Here is a 17032-nt window from a genome sequence, read left to right as displayed (position 1 = left end):
CATTCAGTCACTAAAAATCTGTACAAGATGTTCAGATTGGTTGCAGGATATAGATTCATAGAATAATTGAGTTGCAAGGGGCCTATAAGGCAATGGAGTCCAAACCCTTGTTCAGTGCAGGGATCCAAATAAAAACAGATCTGACAGATGGTTGTCTAATTTTCTCTTGAATGCTTCCAGCGTAGGAACAATCACCATATGTTTGTATTCTTTGGATCATATGAATGTAGAATTAATATAATGTTGTTGAATTGACTGGTGTATAAGAAGTGTCTAAACAGATGTTTCTAGCACCTGGAAATATGTATAGCTCTGTTTTCTCCCTTTTTTGTGTTTTCTCCTATTATTGTGTTTCATGCAATACATTCAAGTGTTAATTTAATATTGCTTCTTTCCAGGATATGAGTGGAACAGTGGCTGGTTATGAGTTGCCTTTTCCTGATAGTGTTATAAAGTTACCAGTTGTCCGTAAAGGAGGAAAATTTGGATCAGTAAATTTGTACTGGGAAGCCACACCTATCACTGCTAGCCTGGAAGACTTTACACCATCATTTGGAAACCTTACCTTTGCTGATGGACAAGTATGCAGTATACAGATGCAAACGTTCACAGCTGTTTTAGGTCATCTTGCATGCCTCAATTTTCTTTATTTCCACAGCCATGTTCCTCACATGACAATTGTAATTAATCATGTGAAACCACATCAAATATTCTGTCTACCTTTATGACCTTTAAAAAAAACAATAGCACAATCCTGTATATGTTTATCAGAAGCAAATTTGATTGGCTAGCATCCAACAAATTAATTCTACTGATGGAATACTGAACCTGGAGGGGATTATCTCCAAAGTCTGCTCTAGAGAGCTAGGAAGACCCCCCCCTCCCAAGGTCAGTTTTTGGCAATGAAAGATGAAGCCCTTTGTACTTGGTAGAGCAGCCAAGTACTTGCATGCAAGGTTTTTCTCTGTGTTATTCAAATGCACATTGGTGTTCTCCTAAGTGCACACATCCATACACAGCCATAGGATGTACAGTAGTTGCAGTGCTGATTTGTGTCAGTTTCAGCTCCACTACATTCTGAATTGGTTTTAAGTCATGTGTAAGTCACATGGTTTTTGGGTTGATGTATGCATTCTGTTGGGAAAACTTTTAATCTGTTTTATTATTATTATTATTATTATTATTATTATTATTATTATTATTATTATTATTATTATTATTATTATTATTATTATTATTATTATTATTATCATCATCATCATCATCATCATCATCATCATCATCATCATCATCATCATCATCATCATCATCATCTGGACTCCTTTTCTTCATAAATCACTCCCTTTCATTGCTTATCCTTTCAATCCTCAGGCGGGATGTTCTTGCTTAGCCTGCCTTCATGCTTCTCTCCCTTTTATTCCCTCTGTTAAAGAAGCTAGTACACCAAGAGTCAGCTGGGGAGTTGACAAGTTCCTCAATTCCCTCCTTCTTTCCCCTTGTTTTTCTTTGCCTGTGTAAGTGGGAAAACACACATACAGTGCTTCCTTCTCAGCACAGAGAGCCACTCATCAAAAAGGGTTACACAAACAGACTTTAAAATCCTGGCAGGGAGTGAGTGAGTGAGTAGCAGCAGCCTTGAAGTGGCCAGTGCTCAAAGCAGGATCAACAGCCAACACTAGAGAAGCTATGAGCAGGCTGGATTTTTAATTTTTTTTTTAGTTTTGAAGTGGCCTGTCAATGCAGTGCTAAAAAAAATAAAAGCAGATGAAAAAAAAATAATTCTTTCTTGTTAAGAAACCTGTCATCCTGGCAGCCAACATTAGACAACCCCCACAAAAACAGACACAATTTACACTCACATAAGTGTTCACAAATGTCAAAATGATTTTTTTAAATGTGAGATGAGAATAGATGCAAAATAAACAATGCCTAAAACAGCATGATTTCTGGCCAAAAGACCCTGGACAATGCCCCCCAAAATGTGTGCTTAGCTGTATGTCATGTAGACTGATAATTGTAAATTGATTTGAGACTCATTAAACCAATGAAATACAGTACTGTATAAGGTTAAATGGACATGTAATAATGGCCACAGTTATGGAGACTTTCTCTTTCATATATGCTATTGTTTTCTCTTACACATAAGCAAACATTTACACACATACATACTCATGTAAGCATTTGTTACTCACAGTTGTGCACATATATATTCATCCAGGAAGGTATTTTCTTACATATACACTATTGCACTTTCTCTTGCACAAAGAGAAACACACTTCTAACTGTGAAGATAGTTGCTGAAGGTTCATTAACCTGGCATCTGTCCAAAATAGGGCATTTCAGTCTAAGTAGTAATAAGAAACAGAAGTGGAGGAAGAGAGAGAGTAGCCCCTGAAATCATCAGTGAAAGCAAACTTTCACAAAACCAGGTATCTGCTTTAAAATAAATCACTTTTTTGTTATGATTATTCACATATGCACATCATAATCCGATTCAGACCTGATCTCCCATAGATTTCACTGCCAATGTTTCTGTATCCAAGCATCACCACCTTTTCCCACCAATTGTCTGACAGCTACCAGAAAAAAAAAGAATGGAAAATCTGTTAAAACTTTATGACACATCAAATACATTGTAACAATTATATAGAAACTATAATAACCAATGTTTTTGGAGGAAGACTATTTTCTTCTCCCTCCCTATCCCCCTTCACCTGAATGCATCCCTGCTGTTTATCATCACATTTAGCAGCATCTGTTTGATCATTATAAAGTCTGAGTCTTTATATGATCACTTCAGACTCCATCCTTCCCACCACTCTAAATTAAATTATGTATTTGAAATGCCTTTAGTATTTTCCCCCCAAATGCTTTTAATTAGAGGAAGCCTGAAAAGCCAGGAAAATGTTATTTATGACTAGAGGGTCTGCAGAGTAATATATGGAAGTAACAGAATTTTTTTAAAAGAATGAATTGAAGGAAAAAAGGAAGAGGATAAAGGAATCCACTCAATCTCATATTTGTTAACTCCTGCTAAGCCTAAGAATGATCCCCCATGCCATTTTATCATGGCTTTGATGGGAAGATCCTTAAGATCCAACTCCCACAGAAACTTTATTAGTTATACTTCATATATTACTAAGAAAAAGCAACAGATGCCTTGTTTGTCAGTTTGAGAAACAGCACAGTAAAGAAAAAAAATTACTCATCTACAGATCTAGTCAAACGACTTAAGTAAACGACTAAAAATTATTAAAATAATAAAATGAATTAAAATGTTACATACTAAGGCAGATTTGGAAGAAATAAAAGTGCAAAGCATCTCATTTTAAAATTTCTCCTAGACAGTCAGTCACTAAAAATCTGTACAAGATGTTCAGATTGGTTGCAGGATATAGAATCATAGAATAATTGAGTTGCAAGGGGCCGATAAGGCAATGGAGTCCAAACCCCTGTTCAGTGCAGGGATCCAAATCAAAACAGATCTGACAGATGATTTTCTTAAGCTTCTAAAATATAGATCAGTTCAATGTGACCATTCCCCTCAAAGGTAAGTATCACACAGCACCACAATGCAAAAGCTGGTACTCAGAAGGTCCACTTACAAATCAGAGAATAAGGATAGGCAGCAAGATCTATGCTTTTAAAGTACATTTCCCTATAGAAAATCTCCTGAATGTTACTGCATGTAGAAGTGAAGAAAACACACAGAGAACAGCAGCCATACTCTAGTAACCAAATGAAGAACAAACCAACCACTTAAAAAATTTATCTTGTACTACTCATCCTTGTCTTCATGTGCTCACAGAGCACTTATGAGAAATGAACAGTTCCTGTTGGTTAACATGTCTGAAACTGTCAAACAAAACAACACACACTTAGGCCAATAAGGTGCATACCCTCTGGACTGCATTATCAATGCTCTGGAAGCAGGAGATTATTGTCAATGCCAAAAGAAAAGAATCTGCATTAAAAAAATAGAAAAGTATTTCAGACAGTGTCCTAACTTGCTCACACTTATTATTCTTTTGTGCAGATATTCAGAACATATTGACATGAACCAAGTATTTTGGATTCCTTCATGTTGCCAATCATATTGTGATGAGCAAATTTTTGTCCATTTGATGTGTCTGCCTGAGATTACAATCTGTTGTATGCGTGTTTTACTCAGTCTGTTAAGCTATCAAAGTTTCTTGCACTTAGAGATGCTAATCAGAACAATGTACTTCACAGCCATCATTGAACTTGCTGGTTTTTTTTTTCTTCCAGGAGGCAGGAGTAATAGAAATCACAATAACAGATGATGACATTGTTGAATTTCTGGAGATGCTCAATGTCACCTTACTGAGGGTGACAGGTGGTGCTAGGTTAGGAGAGGATGTCCAGGTCACAATCACTGTTCCACCAAATGATTCGCCTGTTGGTGTATTTGGGTTTGAAGAAAAGGAGGTACGTAATTATGATTAGCATATTCCTTTGGGGAATATCTGTATGATGCTGCTGGCTCTTTGGTTATTGAATAAACAATTTTTATAAATACACAATTTGAAGTTTTATGTAAAAAAGTAAAAGGCTAAATCCAATTGTTAGTCCCAACTAGAGCAGACTAATTCAATCATTCAGATTTACACTTTACAGATCTTTTGATTCAGTGGGCCTCCTCCAGTTGAGACCAAGAGGACAATTTAGCCCAGTAAATTTATATGTTATAAATTGGAGGGTAGATGAGAAACAATGTATAAACTAAGCAATACTTTTTCAACAAAACTTGAAATGGGAGTTAGCTCTTAACAGGAAGAGATGGGGTTATGAGAAGTTCTTTTGAGCATAATGGTGATTAAATTATATGTTTTCCTGTTGCTCAATGCAGCCTTCAGTTGTATGCTGTCCTTCACCACCCACCCACCCAGTCATTTTATTTACTGTATTTCCCACTTTTCTCTCAATAACGGGTCTCAAAGTGGCTTACAAAATATTTAGAAAACAAATTCAAAAATTACAATATTACAAAAAAACCCCAAAAAACATATTATCTGCAAATCCATGGAATACATACAATGTATCACTTATGTGTGTGTGTGCGCGCACACGCATGCACACACACACACACACACACACACACACGTACAGTAAAAGAAGATTAAAAAGTACATTCCCCAGTAGAGTCTCTTTCTTGGCAGCCACTCACTTGCCCAGCACCTGTTTGAACCTGTTTGCTGTTCTGATAGGCCCAGAACAAATATGTCAACCCACTCCCTTTTTAAACAATATGAACACCCTGAAAGAAAACCTACCTGTTGCCCTAACCTATGGAAGCCTGAGTTTTTCCAGTCCCCGTCTTGCAGCATGTGGGACATGACCTACAACATAAGTTCTGATGTCTTGGTGTTGTATGATTGTCTTAACCCTGTCAATAATAATATGGATTAGGATCAGGTAGGTCCAAAGGATGATGTTAGGCCACGGGCAAGTTTTAGCAGATGTTGTTTAAGGAGGAGGCCTTGACACATGGCTGCCATAATTAGTTAGCACGGCATCCGTGTTACTACAATGTAAATTTCACCTGAGGGTCTCAGTCTTTTTACTAATTAGGGTTGCTTCCAGGCCAAGGGTAACAAGAAGAGCTAATACCAAATTTGTCCGCTCTTAGAAGCAACTTAAAATTGTTTCATTTTTTCTTAGGTAGGATCTCTGAGTGAGATTAATCTGCAAGGAGAAGGTTTTTTTGGGGTGAGGATTAAATAGATGAATTTGTCAAATTGTTTTTTCCTTAAACTGGACTTCATAATGGTTTCTCTGACTTCTATTTACTCTTATTCTAATCCAGTGCCTGATTAATTATTTGATTTGCCTCTTCTTTTATATAGTAATTTTGTGCACATAGCTTGATGGTTGAGAGGCATATAATAGCTGGTTTAATACCATAGGCAAGATGTTATTTGTAGGCAGGATATTAAGACAATAATGGTTCAGATCATCTTCAAATCTATGGTTGCTAAGACATAGGAAGGACAGCATGTTATGTCCATGTGAAAAAGTCATTGTTACATAATGACTGAATGAGGTGCTTTATATTTGGGGGGGAATGCACTTTATTTATTTATTTAAAATTGATTGTATTATAAATGTATTTGCTATTTTCAGATGTGAAAAGCATTTTTAGAAAGAGTTAGTGACTTTCACAAAGTTTTGATATTGCTACTGATGTCTGTTAACTAAAAGGTAATGTTATATGTTTCCTACTTCAGAATTTTAAAAAAAAACTAAAGAAAGCAGGAAACATGTAGTTTGCATGTAGAGAGAAGGGATGCTAATCCAGTGAGACTTATGTAAAATAGAAGTAGTGAGCATCTGCTTGATGCAGTTCCTGACAGTAAAACTGAACATCTAACTCATTGGACTGTTCTGATGGATCCAATCCAGGATTAGGAACGGTAGTCAAAACTAGAATGGTGATCAAAGCTCTCTCTTTGAAAGCACTGATTACATGTTGAGTAAACGTGGATGTCCCCCACCAGCACCTATTTTTAAATCCTACTTTAAGAACATTTACACTTGCATCCTTTCAAACTGCCCCTAACCCTTTTCACTTTTTTTTCTAGGTAAGAGTAAAGGAACCCCAATTAATTGGTGACCCTACTGCAAATGCCTTCCTTACTGTAAGTCGAAGTCAAGGAGGTCAGGGAGAAGTCCGCATTCTCTGGATTCTTGAGGAGGCAGCTAAATATGATCTCACTCCTCTCAACGGGACTCTTCTGTTTGCTGAGGTACAGCTACGGCATTTACTTTTTCCTTTCACATTTTTGCGTCTATTTATCAGTCTGACTGATTTTATGGAAGGAGGAAAAAAAGTGTCCTTATGTGTTTAGTCTTCAACATGAGTAAATGTCCTTGAATGTTACAAGAGATGCCCTGATAGAGACCACTTGTTGTGTTGGTTGAGCTTAATGCCAAAAGTAAATATGAAGCTGATGCCAAAAGTAAATATGAATATTCCTTAAAGACCAGCTATGCAGTGATGAGACTGGTCTGTCTTTAATGCTTCCAGTGAAGGCTTGCCAACTTTTGTTCCTGAGCCATCCTTTTTTTTTTTTTTTGCTTCCCTTCAGGTCAGGCATCCATTTCCTAGCTGCATAATTCAGCAGCTTTTGCTTGAAGAAGTAATGAACTGAGAGGCTAAATGTTTCTTGACAGAATGTAAAGTTTTAATGTGAACGTTTGGCCAGCTCTAAAAAAATTTGCTATTGTTATCAACTCAATGCTTATTTATTTAATTATTTAATTTGGTTTACTAATTTAAATAATTACTTATTTGATGTAAATAGTAATAATTTTATAGTGAAAAGCTCACTCTTTAGTCCCTTCTATTCTGTAAAGAAAGATTTGGCCTCTCAGCTGGCTTGTTCATGCCAAACAAACTCTTAATGAATCATGCAGGATTATTACTGATTGTCTGAAACCTACCCCCACTGTAAAAGTCTATTGTTTGGTTGGCATTATCCTTCTGTAAGTATGTCGAGAGGTGCTAACAAATAACAAACACAAAACAATAACATAGCACCAAACTCATTTTGTGAACACCAACCCCCCAGACAATGACAAGAATTGAGGAAATGTTTTCTGCAAACCTCTCAAGCTCTAAATATTAAACCAGAAGAGGATAGGCTAAATCTATGGAGAGCGAAAACAACACACCTTGCTGAATGGATGAATGTTGAAGAGTGTCTTCTGCCAGGAAAAGATTTTGGCTGGACCATCTGGAAATCACTGTCAACCAATAACCAAGTAAAATGGGGCTACTGAGATGTAGGACAAATTTTCTGTGAAGATGGAGAAATTCAATCAGTGCAGCATTGATGTACATGCAATTTATGTCCTGATACATGTAGAAAAGAAGATCTAGTTAATGTCTGAAATAAAGCTATTGGTAAAAAATAGTTTAATCATTCTACTATTTTAATTTGTTTGAGTTTTATTTATATTTATATTTTAAACTGTGCAACACTCTGATACAAATAAGGAAAGGCATCTGGCTCCTCTGTCAAACAGGCACTTGTTCTGATAATGAACTACTATTAATGAGAATACATAGCTTATTGCAGAAATTAATTTTTTGATAAATTTTTCTCTATCAATATAGCAAATTACAGTTGTGATGTCTATTCTATTCTAATATAGATGGAATCCCAGAAAACTATAGTTCTGCATGCAATTCAAGATGGTCTATTGGAAGGTGATGAACGTTACACAGTTCAGCTTGTGTCTATGGATAACACAGAAATCTCTCCAATAAATGGTAAACATACACACTGAATTTCCATTTGAGGCAGTGTTCATAATCAGGGCCGGAATTAGAGGGAAGACCCTCTTTTACTTTTCTGACAGTCTTGCTACATACTGTTAGGTTAAATCCGGGAGCCTGTAGGGAATGAAGTGAAGATTTTTTTTGAAGACCGACAGCTTTGCTCACATAATTTAATCATAAAAGACTGCCTTGTGTTGTTTTTGACTCTTGCAGCATATGGTTAGTCTCCCAGTCTTTCCTACATGAATTTTACGGACTACTACAGCATAGCTTTTGTGAGGATTTTTAAAACTTGTGGTAGTGAAACTAGTTTTTGAATAGGAAATGCAAAATATTGTCAAGAATATTCACACCAGCTTTCATTCTGGTATCCAACTGTTAAAGGGAGAAATCGCTTTGTGTGCTATCCATTGCTTTCCATCTTTCCTGACTCCCTTGAAAACAGGTATGAGCAGGGCTGACCCCCTCAGAGTTGAAACATATAATTGTGTCCTTGGATATGCATATGAATCATCCTGAAATCTCAGTGATCAATAGAATGCTTGTTTTACAAGCAAGGTGACAGACTTAGCATATTGCTGAGCACCAAATGCCTCGATTCTTGCTAATTAATACACATTTGATGAAATGTAAAATACAGTTTATGGAACAATTGACAGTAGAAGTGTTGCTTTATAGTGCAATGTCAGACAGGAACACTTGTGTTCACCTACGGTAAGCTGCTGAGGTACATATTTTCTGAAGCAGGATGCCCTAATACTAAGCAATGCAATAAGAAAGTTGTGTCATGATGCTATAGCAAGTAGTTCCCCTTCCCCCATTCCTCAGTACATATACTTAGTCATAATCATCATAATCATCTTAGAATTGCAAAGCTGGAAGGGACCCAATGGAACATTGAGTCCAGCCCCTGTCAAGGAGGCACAGTGGGGGGGGGGTGTCTTGATTTTAATTCAAAAAGAGGTTGAAGATTTATCAGCTATATAAACAAACTTCTTATTCAGCAAACTTTGTGTACCCACAGGTATGGCAACCATCATGATATTAGGAGATCAGGGAGCTTCTGGTATTGTTGGAATAGCACCTTCATCCACCCATGTTCTGATTGGAGAACCAATAGGAAAGTATAACGGGACTGCTTTTATTGGGTAGGTGTATCACTAGACAGGAGGGCCTGGCCTGCTCTGGTCCATGGGGTCACGAAGAATCAGACACGACTTAACAACTAAACAACAACATATCACTAGATTGCCTCCCTTTGTTGTAAAATTCTTTTGTTAATCTGTTCTGTTTTAATCTTTTTTTAAAAGAAAAACTCGACTTTTAAAAGTTATAACATTTGCTTGACAAGTTGTATTTTTCAGAGAATGATCTAAATTAGTAAGAATACTGTTTTCATTATATTATTGTGACCTATCTGTAGGGATGATGAATAATTCTGGTGCATTCCATTCATCTTATTGGAAATTAACATTATTTGCTCATGAAGTAAATCTGCACATGTTTGTGGATGCACACATACACGGGGGGGGGGGGGGAAGCACCACGTAGATTTTCCTTCAAACTTTGAGTTTCTGTACAGAAAGTAAGGCTCCCCACCACCTGGGAAAGCAAAATAGGAGGAGTCTCCATTTCAGTTTTCAGTTAGCTTGGGACATTTCAGAGTTCTTCCAAGTGCTGATTTTCACCAGTGATCATGTTCGTAATGCATAACCTGCATAGTATGTGTGAAGTATGCTGATCTCTGTATACAATACTTCTAGATCAAATGCACAGAATCCACACAGAAGGAACAGCAACTTAGACAAAAAAATTAACAATGGTAGCATGAAATGTTCGCAATAAGTTAACTTTCTAAGTTGGGCAATACCTTTTATTGTATCGGGGAAAAGCTACAAATAAACTAACTTTTTGTATAAATGAATCTGCTTTCCAGAACTCTTCAGCAGGTAAAGAGGATTAAAAACACAGGTCCCAAGCAGAAAGTCTTAGAATTGGGCAAGATGTGATGCCCATGGTTCATGAAGTCGGGTCTCAGATTCCACACAAGGCAGAGATGATCTTGGTGTAAATCTGTATGCCCAACATTCCCATCTGCATCTCCACATTCAGCGTGTACAAATTGATACTTTGTCACCACTGTCTCAAGGCAAATCCCAACCTCCCTTTTATCTTCTTCACTGTCTGATTTCATCAGCTATGGCCATCACGCCTCATGCAATTTTTGAACTTTTTTATCCAAAAATTTTTGAAGAAATTTTAGACCATCTTTGCTTGGTGAAGAGTTCTGGGAAATTTGGAAAATCAAAACAAAAGGAACTGGTACATCCACAAAAGTCCACATTATAAATGAGACACAAAGTGTGGCCCCTGCTTGTTTCACCAAACACAGAGCTCACGAAGGTATCTCAACACGCCCTTTTCCTCGCTGCCGCCAGTTGATCTCTTTATCAACTTACATTTCTTATGAAAGACTTTAGTCCATCCAGTACTGACTTTTAAACAGAAACTGTTTTTTCTCTTCTCTGTCTCTGACCAAACTAAGCTCTCTCCCAGGCTCTGCCTCTTCACCATGCCCTTGGTCCCGCCTCACAAACACATTAACATACAATTTATGAATAATGCATAATTTAGGCTTGGCATCACACAAAGTCTCAGTATGTAAAAAGTAGAAACAAGCTCTTGAAATACAGAATAAAGAGCTTATTTCTATTTTTTATATCCGGAAACTTTGTCTCTCATTTATAATCTGGAATTTGGAAAATCACCCTATTGGTACCTTTTTAGTGATCCAGCAAAAGCATTGCCCAATAGAGAACTCTGTTTTATGAATGGAGTGCAACTTTTTGTGTATGATAACTGGTGCTTTTTTTTAAGGTTTTGCTTCAGATGTGTTCAGTTACTTTTGTTGGTGAAGCTGTCATGTGGAAGCACCCTTAGGATACCAAACAGTTCATATTTGGCAACTACAAATCAGATTTTTGTCTGCCCATCCACAATTTATTAGTCATGTGGTAGCAAGTCCATTCTGACTTATGGTGACTCTTCCCAGTTTTTTAAAAGTATAGAGTATTTCAATGTGATTTAGCATTCTCCTATTCTGGGGATGCCCTGGGACTGTGTAGCTTGCCTCAGACTACACAGGCTGTTTGTTCTCCTATAAGACACTATGGTTTGAATTAAATCATATAAATGAAAAGGAACAAAATATTCCTGCTCCAGTACGTTGTTTTCCCAACTGCAGAACCAACATTTTGCTGCAGCCTTTTTTCAGAAGGCCGTTCTCTCTAAGAGTGACTGCAGCATTTGTACTTAAAGGTATTTGAGGGAAGATTAATTCAGTCAAGCTGGGAAAGTGATCATGTGCCTGCTGTTGTCTGCAGGATCGTACGTGGTCCAGGAATTTTTGGAGAGCTCACAGTTTCCTGGAATATAACACCACCAGAGAAGAAGGAATTTGCTGAGATATCAGGAACTTTTACCATGAAAGACAAGCAGTCTGCTGCTGTTGTATTGATACAGGTATGAACCACAGAACTTTTAAACATAAAATAAAAAATTTAATTAAGAGAATGTTCTACAGATGGTACATGACCCCCACAACACTGGCTAAAATAAGCACCCAGATTTCAAATATACGTTGGAAATGTAAACAGAAAGAACAAACATTTTATCACATGTGGCAGAGGTGCAAAGACACCCAAAGATACTGGAGTAAAGTGAATCAGATGCTACAAGAGATATTAGAAACTTTAATACCTATGGTACCAGAACTATTCTTATTAAATATCTTGCCAGATATACTAGACTCTGAAAAATCATATTTAACTATTCGTATTACAACAGCAGCAAGAATAGTTTTTTGCGAAACACTGGAAGGAACCTAGAACACCACAAATAGATGAAGTGATAGATAAAATCCTTGAAACCACAGAAATGGACATACAGTGGTGCCTCAACTTACAAAATTAATCCATATTGGAACGGTGGCCGCAACTCAAAATTTTCATAAGTTGAAGCAAATTTTCCCATAGGAATGTATTGAAAACCAATTAATCCATTCTGGCTGTTTTTGGTTCTTATGTCGAGGCTCCGTTTGTATGTTGAAGTTCATATTTGGCAAAGCCGGTTAATCCGTACTCTACCACTAGGGAGAGAATTTTTCTTCTTTTAACCTAAGATGAACTTAGGTTAAAAAAAAGGGGGCAGGAAAGGAAGGGGGAGGGAACATATTTTAAACAGAACACCTTTTAACCCAAACCAAGCACCTTTTAAACCAAGTGTAACGGAGTTCTTCTGGGCCCGGGGGAGCCATCGTCGTAAAGGCGGGAAAGAGACGAGGCTCTTCGTCAGTTTCAACATCAACAAGTTTATTAGTCACACAACTTAATTCCACAGGATCAAACGGGTCCTGTAAATAACTAGCATTCAACAAATGATAACGTTTGGGTTTTGTACCCCACATCCAGTAGCCTGACCTAAAAGGGTGCCGGCCCAAACTTCTCCCGATCCGTCATGGGACGGAGGGGGGCACTCCTCACTGCACACACCGTGCCGCAACATGGGTGTCTTGCCCAGTCTCCCTCAGGAGGTTTCTTCTGGAATTCGGGACTGGGCCGAATCACTCTCCGTCCCCCACCAGGTAGGTTACGGGGATATACCAACACAGTCCATTCCAGTGGTTCTATCCACTTCCCCAATACCCCTGGCACAATGGGGTCAGGAAGCAAACCTCCTCCGGTCGCTAGGTTGGGGAAACCTCCTGCGAGTTGTGGTGAGGCTCTGGTCCCGAGCATGGGCTCTGTCTGGACCCCCTGGTCTCTGGTCCTCTCTGGGTTGACATCCGTCCAAAGGTTGAAAACGCGTGCGCTATCTGTCCCTTTTATCTCTTCACACAAGATAAGATCTAGCTCCTCCACCTCTTCATCCACCAGGCACACCTCCTCTGGTTTTGTCGTGATCGGCTCCGCCTGCTCTATCTCCACCAATATTCCCTCTCTACACCCCCTCTCCTCTGTCGCTTCTCTGGTCGCTGAGGACGGCACACTCTCAGCTCTTCCTTCACACCAAGCCAAGGACCTTTTAAACCAAGCCAAGCACCTTTTAGGTCAAAAAAGGGCAGGGAAGGAGGGAGGGAAGGAACAACGGGGAAAGAAAGAAAGAAAGAAAGGAAGGAAGGAAGGAAGGAAGGAAGGAAGGAAGGAAGGAAGGAAGGAAGGAAGGAAGGAAGGAAGGAAGGAAGGAAGGAAGGAAGGAAGGAAGGAAGGAAGGAAGGAAGGAAGGAAGGAAGGAAGGAAGGAAGGTCATCATTGGGGCACACAGACCCCTCAGACAAAGGTTTGTGCTGTTAAACACAAACAGAGAGAAGAGAGAGAGAAGACAATGGGGGGAGGGAAGAGACTTGAGTCTAAATTCCACTTTAGAGCAAACCAGCCAGCCAGTCCCTCACAGAATATTTTCTGATTTTAAAACAGACGTTGGAGCCACATTTTAAACACACACATTTTAAAACTAAAGATAGGTCACAGTACACAAACCCTAGAAGCCACAGAATACAGCAACCATTATTCCAGTACAGAACTCCTCATCACAAAAAGAGAGCAGAGAAAGCAGAGAGAGGGAGAGAGAGAGAAAGAGAGAGAAAGAGAGAGAGAGAGAAGACAATGGGGGGGGGGGAAGACTTGAGTCTAAACTCTAGAGCAAGCCAGTCAGACAGTCCCTCACAGAATATTTTCTGATTTTAAAACAGACTTTGCCACATTTTAAACACACATTTTAAAACTAAAGAGGGGTCACAGTACACAAACCCTAGAAGCCACAGAATGCAAAAATAAATAAATAATTTTTTACATTTAATTTTAATTTAATATTATAGTCTACTTTTCACATTTTAAATCCACACTGCAAGACCCATCGGAGCACAGAAACATGACCCCCACCTAGCCCTACCCCCCACCAAGCTGCAAAAAACCCTGTACAGTACATTAAATACTGTACAGTGTATGTACTCACCCAGAACAGGCAGCCTCTCTGTTTTTAAAAAAGTCAAAAATCCAAAAATCTAAAATTAAAAAAGGCAAAAAAATACAGTCCGTACAGTACAGTACCAGGCAGTACCAGGCAATCTGAAGATTCTCTCCCTATCCACTCTCTAACCGCTGGGACAAGTGAGGTGGCAGACAAGCAGCCTCTCCTCTGGCCAGCGGTTAACTGAAAGTTCAAATTTCGCACTTTGCTCGCCTCCCCTCTGTTTTTTCATCCGTAACTCGAAGCTCCGGCCGCAAGTCGAAGCAAAATTTTGCAGCTGGAGCTTTTCGTAACTTGAAATTTTCATAAGTAGGGATGTTCATTCGTAAGTCGAGACACCACTATACTATCAGATTGGCTAGATGCAAAAAAGAAAAAACACCATCAGAAAATGTGGTCACAATTATATACATGGTTACAAGGTAGATAAAATAGTGGATTGATACATAGTTATCTGTATGGATGCAGAAGGGACAGAATAAATGATGGATCAAGACTATCAGCTACATAATCAATAATTAGAATAACAATATATCTGTCTGAATTTGATTTTTCCTTCTCGTTCACTGTTTATATTTCTTTATGATATGTGGAACCATTTCTAGAAGAGAATGTATAGAATTACTATGAATAATACTGTTTTGTAATGTATCCATTCAAATCCACCCCCTCCAAGGCTACCCCTATCCCAGCTGCCCCTTACCTTACCCTACCTTTATAAAGAAAATTAAAAAAATAATTAGAAATAATAAAAAAGAGATAGTTCAGAGATATACCAGTCCTACATTAGCATTGTGGCTACTGTATCCTATACATACTCATCTCTAAAAGTGGGGACAGAACACTCAGGAATCTTCAAATGGTGTAGAAACCATGTCCAGAAATTAAGGGTCAGGCTGGGGACAGTACAGAACCATGGCGACAATGATCTCATAGTAATGGGGACATACCTCATGACACCATCATACATCATTATGCACAAAGTGATGTCGAGGTAGCCTCACAACTTCATAGAGAGTAACAAATCTGCTCCCATGAGTTCCCAAGGAAGTTATAATTTGGGAGCAGAAGACACAAAGAGAAGGAAGATGAAACCATATAGTACAGCATTGGTATAGCTCCTTGGTCAGAAGGGTGGCAGAAGGCATAGGGAGTTCTTCCAGGACAAGGTTCAAGGGAAGAAATAACTGTTTTCTCAGGGAAACAGGCAGAGGCTGGGAGACACCAGGAGGGAACAAATTAACACACTCAGCAGCTCGCAGAAACATGGGAGACAAGAGACTCAGTAGCTGTATGCACTATGGTACATTTGTTTTCTACCCCAGAGCCAATCCTACACAGATGCTGCAGGTGGAATCCTAGCCAAGTGAAACAATTCAGATCTCAAATGCAGGGAGATCATGTCTCTGAATACAGGATAAGTCCCATACTAGGAAAGGGGAGAAGTCTCTCCCTAGGGAGGCAGGACTCAGCCAAACAGGAGAAACTCTTCATGGACTGGCTCCTGCATAGGCTAGCCAGTCCTTTGGTCACTTTTCCTATAGTTGTAGACATGGCCAGTCTTCCCCAGCTATTTTCCTGAGTAGCCATGCTGGCTAACAGTCCAGCAGACCTCACTCAAGTCAAATCAAATCAATTTATTATCATTGTAAGTATATACATAGTATACCTATGCAATGACATTCACAAAGACACCCAGAGACCAGACCCACATGCACACACATAAAAAATCCCCAAACACTCCCCCCCACTAACCCCCCCACTAAGAATACAAACATCTACAACTTAGGCTAAGTAACACTGTCCAACTATTTACTACTGGTGGTCTTTAAGCTCATAATTAAGTGCAATTGTAGCTCTGGGATAAGAGCTGACCTTTCCTTTATTATCCCCCCATTATCATCCCTCTGTCTCGTCCTGCCCCCTACCCTAACCCATTCTCTTCCTCAAACACTCCAACATCAAATGTGTCCTGCGAAGCCTATTCCCCTCTCCGCTCCCTTAGGAAACCAGGGTGAGCAAATGGGAAGAGGCTTCTGGTCCTGAACTGTTGTAGCACCAAGAACCATAACTTATCACTCAAAACCGCATCTTGAAGACAGACCCAACAAATACATGTGAAAGGGATCCCTATCTATGCTATCCCAGTTTTAGTTTTATTCTATAATAATAATAATAATAATAATAATAATAATAATAATAATAATAATAATAATAAGAAGAAGAAGAAGAAGAAGAAGAAGAAGAAGAAGAAGAAGAAGAAGAAGAAGAAGAAGAAGAAGAAGAAGAAGAAGAAGAAGAAGAAGAAGAAGAAGAAATGTTAGAGTGGCAAAGTTAGTGCACTGGTCATTATGCAAAAAATATAACTTGCCAGCCTCCAAAAACCCATGGGAACATTGGGTAGAGAAGGTGGTAGAAAATGAGGAAGTCAAGATCTTGTGGGATTTCTGGGTCCAAATGGACAAACACCTTGAACATAGCACACCAGACATAGTAGTAATATAATGAATTGCATGGACATTGCAATTCCAAGGGATGCTAGAGCTGAAAATAAAGAATTGGAAAAATTAACAAAGTACAGAGACCTGGCAATCGAAACATCTTGTCTCTGGAAGAAACACACTTCAGTGGTCCCTGTAGTCATTGGGGGCCTTGGGAATAATATCAAGAAATTTCACACAGAACTATAAGCAGTTGCAG

The 17032-nt window shown here is 38.7% G+C and overlaps 1 protein-coding gene across 1 annotated transcript in view; it reads left to right on the top strand.

Moving 5' to 3' along the window:
• Positions 1-17032, top strand: part of ADGRV1 (adhesion G protein-coupled receptor V1) — a 341656-nt gene that overhangs the window by 135514 nt on the left and 189110 nt on the right. The window contains exons 56-61 of the mRNA XM_072992549.2: positions 399-581; positions 4270-4449; positions 6603-6767; positions 8179-8296; positions 9330-9453; positions 11689-11827. Coding sequence (XP_072848650.2) covers positions 399-581; positions 4270-4449; positions 6603-6767; positions 8179-8296; positions 9330-9453; positions 11689-11827 — 909 coding nt within the window. The remainder of the gene's footprint in view (positions 1-398; positions 582-4269; positions 4450-6602; positions 6768-8178; positions 8297-9329; positions 9454-11688; positions 11828-17032) is intronic.

This window comes from Pogona vitticeps, chromosome 2 (assembly GCF_051106095.1).
Source record: "Pogona vitticeps strain Pit_001003342236 chromosome 2, PviZW2.1, whole genome shotgun sequence".
NCBI lineage: Eukaryota > Metazoa > Chordata > Lepidosauria > Squamata > Agamidae > Pogona > Pogona vitticeps.
The sequence above is the reverse complement of the archived record's forward strand: the minus strand, read 5'-3'. Positions and strand labels throughout refer to the sequence as shown.